General features: G+C 40.2%; 1 protein-coding gene across 13 annotated transcripts in view; it reads left to right on the top strand.

The window, feature by feature from the left end:
• The window catches only part of FBRSL1 (fibrosin like 1), a 539464-nt gene extending 524805 nt beyond the window's left edge, over nt 1–14659 (top strand). For 6 of the 13 annotated variants that reach the window (XM_075832783.1, XM_075832773.1, XM_075832745.1 and 3 more), the window contains 10 exons: nt 16–111; nt 365–436; nt 1168–1197; nt 1620–1691; nt 2257–2325; nt 3741–3873; nt 8923–9027; nt 10425–10508; nt 11212–11437; nt 12032–14659. In XM_075832783.1, coding sequence (XP_075688898.1) covers nt 16–111; nt 365–436; nt 1168–1197; nt 1620–1691; nt 2257–2325; nt 3741–3873; nt 8923–9027; nt 10425–10508; nt 11212–11437; nt 12032–13271 — 2127 coding nt within the window. In that variant the 3' untranslated portion in view covers nt 13272–14659. The remainder of the gene's footprint in view (nt 1–15; nt 112–364; nt 437–1167; nt 1198–1619; nt 1692–2256; nt 2326–3740; nt 3874–8922; nt 9028–10424; nt 10509–11211; nt 11438–12031) is intronic. The other 7 variants (XM_075832754.1, XM_075832762.1, XM_075832801.1 and 4 more) reach the window with 7 other exon arrangements.
• Nucleotides 14660–16243: the final 1584 nt, after the last annotated feature.

Below are 16243 nucleotides of genomic sequence, written 5' to 3'. Positions count from 1 at the left end.
CTGTTCTTCTTACAGTACTTTCCATCATATACTTCTCCTATGCCCGGAATGCCCACAATGCTTCCACATTCAGGTCCTTTTAGTTCTCTTCAGGGAGCATTTCAGCCTAAGGTGAGTGTTTAGAACTACTTTATTTTTAAGGGTTCTGAAAATAAAGTGGGGAGTGAGGATGGTACATCTATGATCCAAGATTACGTTGATGCAATCATCCACATTTTGTAAGATATTAAGACTTTCTAACTAAGTTTTTAAAAAATCCCAAACTTTATACATTATAGAAAAAGATAATAACTGGCAAATAAGTGATTTATTTAATATATTTTTTGAAAAAGAGCTAATTTTTTTTTTTTAATGCCCACAACAGACCTCAAACGCCATAGATGTCTCAAGCAGGCCTGGAGCAGTACATCCCACCCTTCTACAGAAGACACCGGGGGTTTGTACAACTTTGTTTAAACATGCAGAACTCACTAACTTATAGTGTGATTGTTTATTTCTACAGTTGAAAGTTAATAACTTGAAACATAATATAGCTTTAAATTCCATTCCACAGTTTAAACGACATCTAAAAGTAACTTCGCTAATACTATTGCTTTGTTTTTGTATTTTATTTTTATTTTTTTTTTTTTTAGTTATTTCATGTTTTTTTGTTTATTTTTCTCCATATACAAAAGTCTGCTGGTCTCTAGCCTCAGACAGCTGAATAAAATGAAATATAAAATATCCCGACTTTATTTCATCGGGTACAGTTGGGCTGTATATGACCAGCTTTAGAAATAAAAAGGACAAAAAATATTGTAAAGCAAATATTAGATTTTGACTGGAATATTGTCATTTGTTCAGAACTTTGCAATCTACGTAATTCCACCTATAAAATGTTAGTATATTAATAATACACTGTATGAGGTTAGGGAAGTTATCATGTTATCTGCCCTTACATGTTTCCATTGTGCTGCGTAATATCTAGTGTCATTATCACACCAACATGGGCTAAATTTGGCCCGTTTTTATATTGGGCCATGATGACCATAAAATAATTTCGACATTTATTATAGCAGATTATTGGGTTATCCTGCTGTAAAACCTGATCTAAAAATTAACCTGTTGTGTTTTGTTGCGGAGAATTTCAGCACAGCACATACACTAACATATCTTTTTCACTTGCAGGTAAACGACCCATACAGGACATCTGTAAGAGTAAGTGTATCTATTCTAATACAATTCATTTCATTCTAATACTATTAATACTATTGTTAAAGAAACAAAACTGCACTCTCCTTCTCTTACCTCTGTCTTTTTTAAATATACCTGAGCATAGTTTACAATGCCCTTTCTGTGAGAGCGAGTAACCCTTTTACTTCTGAGTGAGGTTGTTTAACAGCACCCACAGTATAAAGTGGTAGAGAGTTTAGACCCCAGACCCACATCCATCAAGTAATCCACGACCAAATGTATCCGAGCATGTAATGGAACAGTTAGAAATAATAAGGCTAATTTACTAAGCTTCAAGTTTGCATCTATCTAATATTGATTCAGTTGAAGTCATCTTGTGGCCCCAGTGAAATATCTTTGGCACAAAGCCTTTCCCGTGCTCACTTGCGTTTTCCTTGCTTTTGCAGAAACCAGGCAAGTGGTGTGCAGTACATGTCCAGATAGCGTGGCAAATCTACCACCATCAGCAGAAAATGAAGGTAAATGCCATGTGTTAGAATTTGTGGTTCTGAGGTTATTCTTGATGGCGAACCCTTCTTAAGACCCTCATCTATTTAATCCCATTGCTTGAAACCAAACTCAGTGATACCAATGTAATTCATGTATAATGCCTTTCAAACAAATCCGTGGGGATTTATGAAGAAAGCTTAACCGGACTTTAAAATGATGTGCTGGTAGTGTAGCAAACCGCGTCAGTTGTCTAGTGCCCAATGTTGAGGGAATCTGTGAGAAGGGAACATGTTTGCTGCAATTGAGAGGAAATCGGCACTACTAGAGACCTGTAAGCTCAAGAAAAGGGACATTTTGAAGTTATTCTACATTTGCATACTCTTATCTAACCTAGAAAAAAAAGTGTCCTTCAATAAGGGTGGGGGGGGGGGACAATGACAATATGGTCTTCACATAGTATTATTTTGCCTCACATAACTCTCCTTCAGAAGGTAGAAAACTGCATCTAATGTGCCTTGTTCATGACTGCTCTGTAAACCCACGCTAATCTAGATACTCTGTTCTGTTTTTTTTACCTTTTTTTGATCTCATCAGCATGGAGCACAGATCTGGTTTTGTACAGAGAATAAAGAATGGCAATTTGGTTTTAAGGTGTTAAGCAAGGTACCTTAATACACAACATATAACCTGTAGTCTAGAGTCCATTCACAGATTAGAGACTGCTGTTAACAGCAGTTTGTTGTTTGCAGACAGACCAACGACAACCATGCATCTGTATTATCAAAATGTTCCGTATATAAAAGGAATTATTCCATACCAAGCGATTCCCTATTATTAAGTGGTTAGATTATGTAAGTAAAGTTAGTCCTATCATACTAGAATTGAGAGAGTTGCACCTAATCATTTGTTTTTTTTTGCGGGGTGGGGGAGATTTGTACAGCAATGGAGGACATTTCTAGAAAATGTATGTAGGTATGGGTTCTGGGCACCTAGAATTACTAAAACCCATCCTCCTCATTACGGTATTAACTAATGGAACATGGTTTAGTTTTTTTTGGATGAGCCTTAACATATCAACATTCAATTAGGACAGGAGTTAAATGCTTGAATCACATGGTAGCAAGGGAGAATTTGTGCTGAAACATTTCTCAACTAAAAATTTGTGCTTTCTTATTCGTTTGGTTCATAGTTCGCTTGAACGGGCTGCTTTTAGTCCCGGTTCTTGACGCGGTCCTGGATACTTAGCGGTTTTCTGGAATTCTTTGTTTCATTTGGACTATGTGGGTATTGTCTTGCGCTATGCAGAATTATTGCTGCACAGTGCAAAGAATTAAGTAATTATAACAGATGGCCCACAGGGAATAACCCAAATAATAAGGGAGCAAAAACTTACTGGCATAGTTCAGTGCATTGGTGGGGGATGGGGGCCTCAGTGCTCTAGGCCTACTTTGAAATGAAGCAGAAGTATTTAATACTGCTCCCGTGGATCAGTAACCTTTTCACAAGCCCGTTGAGAGAATTGAGTCTGACAGTGCCGGAGGTGTTAATCAAAGTATCTGTGGGTCAAATGATTTTCCAAGGGTATATGCATATGTATAACCGCCAAAAAAAAAAACTTCTCATATTCCAATATTATTACAAACATGTATGCAGTATAGAAATATACTGTCACTATTATGGAAAAAAAAAATCTGAATAGCATGAAATACTAGAAGCAGCAATGGTTATGTTTTAAAACGCCCATATCATACACCGGTTTCAGGAGATTAGACTAAAAGAGGTAAGAGAAGGCAAGGATGTGGAAAGTGATTGAACTGTTCTTGGCCTTTTTCATTCATTGTATTTCTTTGCAAGTAAAAGCAGAGTAAATAAAGTTGTTTCACAGAGACCTTTTTTTTTTCCTGTGATACTTGTAAAGGTTAAAAACAGTTGAATGTTTTTAAATCACCGTGATCACGTTCAGGAGTTGACCTGGTAGACACTGATACTTTTCAATAACCGCAATAACTTCGAGCATGTGTAAGTGTGGTCAGTTTGAAAAATGTATTGAGCTCTTTTGTTGTCCCTGTTTTTTGTAGCAAATGCAGATGGATCCTCATAAGCTGGACATTTGCGGCAAGCTTGATTTGTTCAGCAGACCACCTGCCCCCGGAGTGTTTCCAGGGTTTCCTTACACACATGATTTAGCTAGACCTTTATTTTCCAGCACTGGTAAGTTGGGACGAGACATTGTCACTTGGTTTGTTAAATTCTGCCAATTTAATAACAAATGGACTACTTGAAAATAAATGTTAAGCTCCACCTTTGACTAACATTGGCTATAAAGTCAACAAATGTAAAATGTAGCATGTTTCTAATGTATCTTCGCTACGTTTTATTCTGTTTTCATTTGGGGCCTGTTCACATCAGCGTTGGGGTTCCGTGTATGGGTTCCGCTAAACCTTTCCGTCGGAGGAACCCATCAACGTGAAAGGCAAACGGAAACCATAGTTTCCGTTTGCATTATCATTAATTTCAATGGTAATTCTTCCGTGGCAAATGGTTTCCATTTGCTTCTGTTCCGCAAGGTTTCAGTTTTTTTGACGGAAACAATAGCGTAGACAATTGCGCTATTGTTTAAAGAAAAAAAAAAAACCTTACGCGACAGAAACCGTTTGCAACAGAAGCATTACCATCAATGGTAATGGAAACCAAAGCTATGGTTTCTGTTTGCCTTTCCGTTGATGGGTTCCTCTGACGGAAAGGTCTAGCGGAAGCCATCAACGGAACCCTGACACTGATGTGCACAGGCCCTTATTCACTTGCCGATCTCCTGTTTCTACCAGGACTCATTTGACAAGCTGCTGCTGTTGATGGATCTGTTTACATATGTCTCCCTTTAGTAATTGTAATACAAAATGGTGTCTTGCTGTGGGTCTGACTAGTTCAGTAACCCCTTAAGGCCAACATCAAGCACAAATTTGTATGCACTTTTTGTGGCGTTTTTTGGATCCAAACACAGATGCATCAGTCTTTTCGTTATACCTTTCCTTCCTTTTGAATCCACTTCTGGCCTTGGCTAAAAAAACTGAGCCAAAAACTGCATCAAAACTGTGTTTGATCCTAACCTAATTCCCCCCCTGCACCACTACTCATTATTACCCACATACCCAATGCAAGAATATGTATGGCTGACCCATGCTTCCCTCGTCATAAGAAGACCTGTTGGCAACCATAGATCTAATTACTGATGGTTTCAAGGAAGCTGTTAAAGAAGTTGTCTCATGTAGACTACCCCTTTTCAAAAAGAAGCCGACTTCTCTCACCACCGGCGATCAGCTGTTATCGCATGGGAAAGCTGTGGCCAGCCACACATTTTACCTGCAGCAGCCACAGTAATGCAAGGACGCCCCAGGTCTGCCAGAGACTGAGCCGCTCTTATAGAGTCTCTCCGTTATGGCAGATAGAGGGGTGTCTGAAGCGGGGCAACCCCCTCTGTGACATCCATATGCCCTACTCGGACGTATAGACAGGGGTTGTCCTGATGGGAAATCCCCTTTTAAAAATGAACTGAAAATAAGTGAAACAACAAATTAGGTCATTAAGATGGAGCCTTTTACTTTAATTTCAGGTACGTCATTGCTTGAAAATCATTTTTTTATCATGAGTCCTAGAGGCAGTGACTTTGACCTATATAATAATTTCAGCCAATTATGTCTTAGAACAATTTTTCTTAAACTGTGACCCAGAACTAGAAACTTTTCACTTCTGCGGTTATCAACAGTAGAGGAAATCCTTTGTAAAACATCATGGACAAGATACAGTTCTAGCCTAAGGCATGGTTTGTCAACACAGAAGATAGATTTATCATAAAGACTACGTTGCCATGAGGTAGATCCCACAGAGCGCATAATGTCAGCAGAGTGTGCCAACTGTCAGCTATCTGCATTATGGAAGCCTAAATGATAAAATGCATGGTCTTGTTTGTAGCAATTTGTCACCCAGTAGGGTGATTCTTTACATGATCACTGCTCTTTATTGGGGAAATATATGGATAATATGCTTTATTATTTCTGCTACATTTGTGAAACATAACTGCTATAAAATGACAATTTTCCTAACAACCTTTTGCTATTCACCATTTTTAAATTCTATTGAAAACAAAATTGGCAGACTACAGGTAGTAAACGCTAGGCTCCCAATTTAGATAGCAGAGGCGAGGCGTTGCAGCATCAATCAGGGAATAAATAAAATGCCTTCCACACAGTATCTGTGTCATCCTTCTCTCCTTATCAGACAGCAATGTCACCGCATGAACCATTGCTCTGGCTGAGCTCCCTTGTTACTCACGGGTGCGCCATCTATCTCCAGTCTTGCCGTCTGTAAGATGGATGTGTAGCCGCTTGAGAATTGTTCCATTTAATAAGCACAAGACAGCTCTAAGGGCTCTGCTGCCGTCTTCACTTGGAGAAGGCTTATTTTATTTTTCCACAAGCCTTGAGTGAACCGCGCTTGGAAGCGCTCCCTGCACTGAGCAAATCCCCATTATTAAGCGTCTGAAATCTTCAGGGAGCAGAATAGCCGGTTTCTGGTGCAAACACTGCTCTCTGAAGTGGAAAATGGTTTTTTAAAGCCTTTACCAGCTCGATTTGACTTTGTAGAGCTGCTTGTCCTTGACCTAGAAGAAATCATTTCTAAGGCAAAGATGAGCAGTTCCTGCTACTGTCCTAAGTGGAATAAGAACTCCTAAAATGGAAATGCTTCTTTTCCTACGCTAGAGTTCAATTGTTTTACATGAGAAGATGATAAAGCATGTTTGCTAGAAATAGACGTCTATCCTGCATTCTGGCTACAACATAATACTGCATTGCTAAACAAATAAACTCTTCCTGCCCCATAACAGTCCGTGCATTTTATTACCTTGTCGATGGTAAAAGGATAAGAAATATGGGCCTGTAAAGCCATCCATTATGTATCCGCTTTTCGCTGTTAAAGCAAAGCTTCAGAATAGAATGTACAGTGGCAACGTTTTATTTACTTAAAGATCGCTAAATGATCTATACTTTGTAGTATACATTGTTAGTGTTATTGTGGCCGGTTTAACTGGTTCAGGACTGCCCACTGTATATGTACGCCGGGCGGTCCTTGTCCTTAAAGCCTGCGCTACAGTATAGCTTAACTTGTGGACTCTGTGAAACCAGAAGCAGTGAAAACCGCTTCTCTCCAAACACCGTGCCAAGTGAGAGCTGCGCACAGAATAGCGGCAGCACCACTGTTTGTATTGGTCCTTGTGATCATGTGACTGGTCACATAATCGCCGGGATGGAGTTAGTAGGAGGCTGCTGCTGGGTCTAACTAAACCCAGCACAGCCCTAATAGTGACAATATTATTTAAAAAGAAGACAAAAAAGTAAACTAAAAAATAGACATAAAATATTGCTCCCCCCCCCACCATTATCGTAATGCTAGCCCTGCCCCAATTACCTTTAATATATCAAAATTTACGGGAGACCATGAATATGACAAGTAAAAGTCTATTTTAGGGTAATACTATATTATCAGAAAAAATGCGCTAAAAAGTAACAACTTTTTTTTTTTTTACTTTTTTCAAACTATAAGCCTAAAAAAGCAATTTATGTGTATAAAAGAAAAAAAGAAACCTGTGTTGTTCCAGGAAAAAGGTCTCAAAAACGACGTCACTACCCCAACAAATAGTTTTTAACTTTTTTTTTTAGTGCGTGCTAAAAATGTCTGAGCCCTGTCTGATCTGAACCAAGCCAGCTTTGGCCTCAAAGACCAGAATTCTACCTGTGCATAATAGTTTGCAGAAGTATCTGTTCTGGCATCCGGGGAGTGTGCCCCCAAAGACAAATTGCAGGGTTTTAGTGGTTTAACAGCTAGGATTAGTTATTTTTTTCTTTTCCTGTTCTTATCCCATTTATGATCACGTGGCACAACCAAAAGATGTGGTGCACCCCTGATCAAAATTCTATGGAGTCTTGCAGACTGTCCAAGGATTGCCATTGGGGTAAAAGGATCAAGTAGGACTTGTTGTTTCCTGTCTGATGTTTTCTCAGATAGGTGGCACCAGAATTGTAAAAGCAACACCACCCTGCTGGTTTAAAGAACTTGCACAAGCCGAATGTGAGGCCTCATGCACACGACCATAAGCGTTTTTACTGTCCGCAAATACGGATCTGGCGGATACACATCCGTAGACGTCCGCAATTGCGGAAGCGCCCATAGACTTCTGTGGCCAGTCCGTGCCGCAATGCGGACATGAATAGGATATGTTCTATATTTTGCAGATCATTTCTAAGGCCTGGGCATACATCAGTAAATATACGGAAAGGTGTCTGCGGCCTATAGAAATGAATGGGTCCACAGTTTCATCCGTAATTACGGATGAAAACTACGGTCTTGGTCTTGTGCATGGGGCCGTAGGGAAAGGGAACTGATAGATGTCAGCCAAAAGTTATTGAGTGCTTGATTGTTTAAAGTGAATGTCCACCCTTCAACAATATATGTAAAAAAATCTTGGGCTGTAAATTTAATTTTTATATCTTTATAGTAGTCAGAACTTTGTTTTTCTCATACAGATCTCCAAATGATACTCCATGATTCAACTCATGGGTAGACAGTATGCAGTAAGTTCCCATGCTCCCTCTAGTGGCAGCTACAACCAGAACGTTCTGTTTTAAATTATCTATGCAGTGGATAACTGTCAGTGCTCTGTATGAGAAAAATCTATCGCTATACAGATACATTAAGAAATTTATCGGCACAGATTTTTGCACCTAAAAATGACGTGATGTTGAAAGGTGGTGATTTACTTTAAGCATTTAGCATGTGGTGAATATTTGTGTCAAGAACAAACTATTTAATCCTGGTTATATCTCATATATTCACAATTTCGTATACTGCACAACTGAATTCAGATTTACAAGAAAAAAAGGCAGGTTAGTAAAAAGTGATGTAAAAGATGTTAATCTATATGGATTTCGACAGTGAAAGTTTATATAGATCCGGACTCTGCGGCTTTTTGTTCTGTCCATATGTGCACCTTAAATACATAAGAAAGATAAATGTGTGCCTTGCTTTTAAGGCTAGCCACTAGGACATATATATGGTTAAATGTAGTGTTGAAATAGACCTTTTTTTAGTTTGTTAGGTAGATGCTAGTGCAATAACACTATGCCTAATGTTTAATAAATTAATAATTGGACATATGGATAGGAAATAGCCAGCTCACTGGAATATTAATTATGGTTTCTGATACAGGACTGTTTTCTGTACGTCCAGGTCCAGCACACCCCGGAGCCGCGGCATATGGACCTTCTCCACATCACAGCGGCTTTCTACCTACAAGCCATCTGGCGGGTAAGTGTAAGTAAAATCCGCTCCTCACGTTGACATAATTTATGGCCGTACTGTCCGTATGGTGGTATAGTTGATGGTAGGAAGGTAGGTGAGAGAACAGGAGAGGCAGAGACACCCTTCAGCTTTATAGCCTCTATTAAGTGAAACTTCATGCTTCCAATTCCAATCCATTTTAGATTTAGTTTCTTAATGCCCAACTGGGCGTGTTTTTACTTTTGACCAAGTGGGTGTTGTAAAGAAGTGTATGAGGCTGACCAATCAGTGACCAATCAGTGTCATACACTTCTCATTGTTCCAGCCCAGCTTCTTTCACTGCACAATCTCACTGTGCTGTGGATCATGCTGGGCTGGAACAATGAGAAGTGTATGTCACTGATTGGTCACTGATTGGTCAGCCTCATACACTTCTCATTGTTCCATCCAGCTTCTTTCACTGCACAATCTCACTGTGCTGTGGATCATGCTGGGCTGGAACAATGAGAAGTGTATGACGCTGATTGGTCACTGATTGGTCAGCCTCATACACTTCTCATTGTTCCATCCAGCTTCTTTCACTGCACAATCTCACTGTGCTGTGGATCATGCTGGGCTGGAACAATGAGAAGTGTATGACGCTGATTGGTCACTGATTGGTCAGCGTCATACACTTCTTTACAACACCCACTTGGTCAAAAGTAAAAACACGCCCAGTTGGGCATTAAGAAACTAAATCTAAAATTGCTCATAACTTGCTAAAAAATGATCGTTTTTCAAAATAAAAACCACTGCTGTTATCTACATTCCAGCGCCGATCAGATTATGTAGGAGATAGGGCACTTATAATCTGGTGACAGAGCCTCTTTAAATGCCTTCATTGATTTTATTTTCCAATATTACAATGTTGGGGATATTCTATGGATTCTTCTTCAGTGAGGTGTCCGTACAAACCTGGGTACTTTGTAGTACAAGTTACTCTGACTCATGTTTGTTCTGTCAGAAGTTGCTATTTAATTCTTCAGCAAAGACATTTTACTGTACAGTTATGTTCGTATCACACTGTACGCTAATAGATTATCAGATAATTAAAGGGATGCCCCGAGCACTGGACGTAGTAACGTATTGTGTACTTTATAGCCAGTTCTGTTAATTTGATTTCAGCGTTTGTACTTAAACTACTTTTGGCCTGCCCACACCATGAAATAAATATATGTAATATAATTGCAGCCTTCTTTTTTTTTTTTTTTTTCGGTCCTACCTACCCTGCTAAATTAAAGAAGCAGCATTGATAGGAGAATCATGAGAACAAGCAGTACTAAGCCCAAATGAGAACCCATCTGATAAGACATAGTGAAAGGGTCAGGAGCGCGTTTCATTCTTTAGTGCTCTTGGATAAACGCCTCTTCAATCCCTGTTTGCCTTTCCAGATCCATTTAGCAGGTCAAGCAGCTTCAGCGGCCTTGGGAACTTAGGCAGCAATGCCTTTGGAGGATTAGCCAGTCATGCTCTAAGTAAGTACTGGCTCAGAGTTTTGCAGTCAATCGTAAATTAGACTGGGTACATCAGTATAAATCCTTGCATTTTGATTGGTCACCTGCTGCCCCATGGTAGATGAGTAGTAATCATTTCTGGGTCACTCGGGCGCCTTTCATTTGCATATCCGCTGAAGTGCTGCAAGGCAATTCTAAATGTGCTTTGGTGGCAGTGGTGCTGTGCTTGTGATTTGCATAGCAGTCAGATAAGTCTTGATGCTGGTCTTTATTGTACGTATTTCAAGATACAGGGTATAGTAACGTTCTAACTGTGAACATCACCTGCTAAGCAGTGCAGCGAATACAAAGTGTGACATTGAAAGCAGCAATGCGTTTTACTTCTCACCATTATCTAGGATAGAACATTTCCATGCAGGGTGGATTCTGTCCACCACTAAGATTCATCTCTGCAGTTTCTTTTTCTTCTCTGCGTGAGCACAATACCTTAGAAAGCTCACGTGGGCTGTGTAAAAGCACACACGCACTGATCGTGCTGTACTCGTGTTCTGGATCTTAAAAGCTTTTAGACCTATTATTACAATTATTGGGATTACACGTTTGAGCACTTTTGTCTGATCTCCAGCAGAGCAATCTCACTGGCACTGCTGCTTTTAGGCCACACTGTTTTAAGTCATTTTCTTTGCTCAATCATAATGGAGTTTATATTTCCATAATTCAACAGCTCACAACAGCTTGTTCACTCACAAAGAAAGTCCAACTCTCCAGAACTTCACCAGCCCTCATGAACCATGGAACCGGCTACATCGGACTCCACCATCTTTCCCAACACCACCCCAGTGGTCTAAGGTCGGAGAGCCAGAGCGAAGTTCATCTGTGAACAACCATGAGAGAGACCGGGAAGACAAGAGGGAAATCTCTCTCACAAAGGATGAACGAGACAAAGAAAGGTAGTTACCAAAGAATTAATAATTTATTTATTTTTTCCGGCCATATTATACATTTCCCTATTAAGCCACGTAACACCCCCAGTACCCTGAGCTTTTATTTTGCTTTCTTTTGTAGTTCAATTTATACTGTAGTGTTAAATGCAATTACTAGGAATGTCGTTAATTTAGAAAATTGCATGGTACATGGGATTCTTGAAATAATAATAATCACTTCAGTTACTGTACATTGCATAAAACTTAAATATTGCTACTTGGTGGACTGTATTGCCATATGTATCCCCACCTGCTGCAGGCTATAGATGCCAGTATTCCTGTTTTGGTAATGATCAAAAATATGAAGTACCAAGAAACAGACCTGCATAAGCTGGCCCACATCCTACTCTTCTAGATTTAAAAAAAAAGTGTAGCAAAATACGTTCAGTTTTATTAGCAGGATAAACAGGAGTAGTATTATAAGTGTGATTTGAAGGGTTGATTGAATGCCATCGTGCAGCTTATGTCTAATAAATAATACTTCTATCACCTTGCCAGTAGCTGCAACTATTCATTGGATTCATGCCATTTGTGTTAAGCATCCTATCTTCTTTCACTTAGGGACATCTTGGATAAGAGCAGACATCATTCGAACAGATCTTCTCCAGCATCTGCTCCAGTCAGCCACCAAATAAGTAACCTCATCCGCAGCAATAGCCAGACATCCACTGATTCTCTGAGACAAGGCAGTCTAGGGGATAGATCCAAAGATATTGATCGGGATAGTGTTGATCGCCTACGAGAAGTTCCATCCACAGAGCACAAGATTAAGGAGAGTCGTTCACCAGTAAAGGAAACCTCAAATCATGACAAAAGGACGATGGAAGATGGCAACAAGCCAGTCATACAGTCTGTATCACCCTATGGTAAACCAGTTCTAAGTGAAAACTTAAAGCTGAGCAGCTTAGGGAAGGACACTGAACGGAAGCCTGAGCTGCCAGCAGATCTCCAGAAAATAAAAAGTGATGTCAAGGTCAAGGAGGAACGCAAAGAGGATTCAGATGTGTTAGTTGTAGGCTCAGAGCCTCCTCATCCAGTCAGGACAATGGAACATCAGCCACATCACCCTCCAGGTTCCATGCATGGCTTATCTTTGCACCATACAATGGCGGCCTCTATGCCTATCCCAATAGGTAATGTCCATCAAATGAACAACTTGAATATGCTGGACCGCAGTAGGGTAATGACCCCAATTATGAGTATGAGCCCCCTTACTGGCAGAGAGAGGCTGCCACATGCAGGTTTTGCTTGGGACCCTGTGAGAGATCCATTACGTGATGCTTACCGCACCCTGGACTTGCAGCGGAGAATGGATTTTCACTTACGTGCCGACAACATGCACAGATACCCAGCAGCAGCTGCCAGCTTCTATGACCATGAAAGAGCATACCGGGACCGTGAGGCCCATGATTACAGCCATGAACAGTTCTTAGAGGCAAGGAGAGAACAAGAACGGTTGCGGCATGCAGATGAGCGAGAGCGCCTGCACCTAAGAGAAGAGATAGAAAGAGCGCGCATGCACCACATTCACTCCTCTCCACTAGAGAGCCATCTGGCACATATGCCCTCCTTTATGCCACATTTGAGCAGTGTACCCTATCCTAGACTCAGTCCTTCAAGCGCCATGCACAATGGGATTCTTAACCGGACCCCACCCACAGCAGCACTAAGCGCTCCCCCACCCTTGGTGCCTGCCAGCAACACAAGGCCCGCTTCTCCCCGAAGGACTAATCCCCTCACAAGTTCAGAATCACGGGACTTCTCACCCTCCAGAAATCCTAAAGAGGTTGAGGCTCGATAGTCTGCTCCATAGGAAAGAGAAAAAAAAAATAAGGACCCACAGGAATCAAATACCATGAATTTTAAACTTGTATATAAAATCTTTTACGAAAAGTGCACTGCTCAAAACCCTCTTTTCTCCTCCTGTTTTTGTAAATGTACATTTGTAGGCTAAGCACACCTTTTTTTTTTTTAACCAGGGGGGGGACAGTTCAGGGGTGATAAATGTTCCAACCTGGACACCAAGGGTTCCACTCTAAAGGTCTCTGGTCATGTGACTTTTTTTGACTCAGTAGCTTGTGGGACGGGTTTAGCGAGGGGAGGGACTTTTTAAATGGATTTTTGTAGTTTTTACAGTATTTTGTTTTTTCGCTACGGTGTTCCTAGTCTCCTCGAAAAAAACAAAACAAAAAAAACACAAAAAAAATTTCTTTAATTTTATATTAGTTGCATTTTGCCTCTGGTGAGGGAAAAAAATAAGTAAATCTGTTCTTTCCATGAAATTTACATAAGGGATTTCCCTTTCCCTTCATTACAGGAGGTGTCCTTGACTCACAGCAATGCATATTTATACCTACGATCTGTGGAAGACACCTCCAGTACTGAAGGGTCATAATGAATTACTATGTTTTTCTTTGTTCTACAGTTAACTGATCAACAATCTTGCTATGATTTTGAACAGACATCACAGATCTATTATTAAAATAATAAGATTAATGTACAAAACGGTTGCTTTTTTTTTTTTTTTTCTTGCCTTATTTTACCATCAATTTTTAATGTTATTGTTTTTCTGGAAAAAACTCAGATTCTTGCAGGATTGTATATATTCATTTACTATGTTACTATGCCTCATATGAATTGGATCCACCACAGACTTTGTGACATCCACACGCGAACAGAATACACGGATTTCAAGGATCACACTAGCCGCTTCATTTACACCTCGTCATCTTACTATGCAATCAGTGTGAGGCGGGTCCTGGAAGAGGGAATTCTACTATCTCTCCAAATTCTGCCCTTCTAGCCCCCGTACCCTGGCCATCATACTTCCCCCACCAGTTTTTTAAAATATAAAGGGCACTTGTTGACTTGGAGCACTGGAAGAACCAAAATGCGTCAAGCTGTGTTGGTCTTTCTGATGGAGTGGGCAGTAAAAGGACTGAAGCAACATCTTCCCTTGCCATCATTATTGGAAGGTGGCAGGTAACTTCCACCTCTAATTGCCGTCTCAGCCGGGCCAGCAAATGGACCTGATTTATTTTCCTGTGAACCCTTTGTGCTTTAAACCTGTGCAGTGTTTTCATTGAAATCTGTAAACAAGAGCGGTAGAATCTTAGGAGTGCGCAAAAGCAAATATATATAAATATATCTATAATATCTATATATATATAAAAAATGGTGGAACGAAAATTGTTTAAACATGAGCAGTAATCTTTTGGTCCCCTTATTTTTTATTTTCTACAAACATGATCCTGCAGTTTGGATACTTTGTCTCTCATTTGACTCTGTTTAAACAAACCTTTTTTAAGGTTTATTTTACATATTTTACATGCAACATTCAGTGTTTGTCAGCATTACCAGACTTCTCATATTCCGTTCAAACAATGCAGATATGAATGCGACTGTAAAGAGATTTTCACAGACAATATTGTCCATCATGGGGTTTTGTGTTCCACTAGTCAACTCCAAATGTAGGCTTGTGGATTTAGGTCTACTTTTGGTTAATCTACACTTCTATAGTACAGAATTGTGTGTACTGGAAAAACCTTTTATAACAGCCATTATCAGAATCTGTCCCATAGTAGATGAGGGAGGCATTCCAGTCAGACCATCAGGCACAGTTTTATGTTAACGTCCTATACAGTGGCGCTTAAAAGAGCATTGAAACAGTGGTCCTTCATAATGTTATTCACAAAATATCCATACTGTCTACTGAAGTCGTCCGGCTGGCAGTTCCCAATCCGCCATTATTTCTGTGGCGGAAATAGTGGGCATGCCCCTATGGCTTTTTAAAGAATGGGATAATAAAAAAAATCACACGCTGAAATCCTCTTTTCCACCAGAGGACTTTATGCCAATGTCATCCTCTAGCTCTTAAAACATTAGAATTTTTAGTATAAACTAAAAGAAAAAAAAAAGTCTAGGGGAGGGTGCCATATTTTTGGGGGTTTTAACTGTATATGTAAGAAAAGCATTGTGGAATTCTAGATTTTCAGTATACAGCGTTGTGCAGAAGATTATGGTATAAATAGATATTCTATAGCCTCTCCGCTTTCAGAATATTACACCACGTTTATGAATATTATCGTAGTGCAAAAATGGTTTACGTAGCCCATAACAACCAAACATGTTCTAGTTGGTTCTAAAATTAAAAAAAGCAAAAGCTGCAATCTAATTGGTTGCTGTGGGCAGCACTTACAGTTTTTTTCTATGCTATTGTTCATAAATGAAGTCTTGAAAAATACCCACTGCACTAGTATTTCAACTTAAAGAGGATATGACATCAAGAAATACTTGCAATGCCCATAAAATAGTCCGGAGAACACTTCCTTAGGACTCTGCATGGTGCCATTCCCCTGTTATTTCTCCTAGAGACATATGAATAAATTGACAACTGGGTGTTGCCATTGTGTGTGTGTGTGTGTGTGTGTGTGTGTGTGTCTCTCTCTCTGCGTCTCTCTCTCTCTGCGTCTCTCTCTCTCTGCGTCTCTCTCTCTCTGCGTCTCTCTCTCTCTGCGTCTCTCTCTCTCTGCGTCTCTCTCTCTCTCTCTGCGTCTCTCTCTCTCTCTCTGCGTCTCTCTCTCTCTCTCTGCGTCTCTCTCTCTCTCTCTGCGTCTCTCTCTCTCTCTCTGCGTCTCTCTCTCTCTCTCTGCGTCTCTCTCTCTCTCTCTCTGCGTCTCTCTCTCTCTCTCTCTGCGTCTCTCTCTCTCTCTCTGCGTCTCTCTCTCTCTGCGTCTCTCTCTCTCTCTCTCTCTGCGTCTCTCTCTCTCTCTC

The sequence above is a fragment of the Rhinoderma darwinii genome, chromosome 1, assembly GCF_050947455.1.
Source record: "Rhinoderma darwinii isolate aRhiDar2 chromosome 1, aRhiDar2.hap1, whole genome shotgun sequence".
Taxonomy (NCBI): domain Eukaryota; kingdom Metazoa; phylum Chordata; class Amphibia; order Anura; family Rhinodermatidae; genus Rhinoderma; species Rhinoderma darwinii.
The sequence above is the reverse complement of the archived record's forward strand: the minus strand, read 5'-3'. Positions and strand labels throughout refer to the sequence as shown.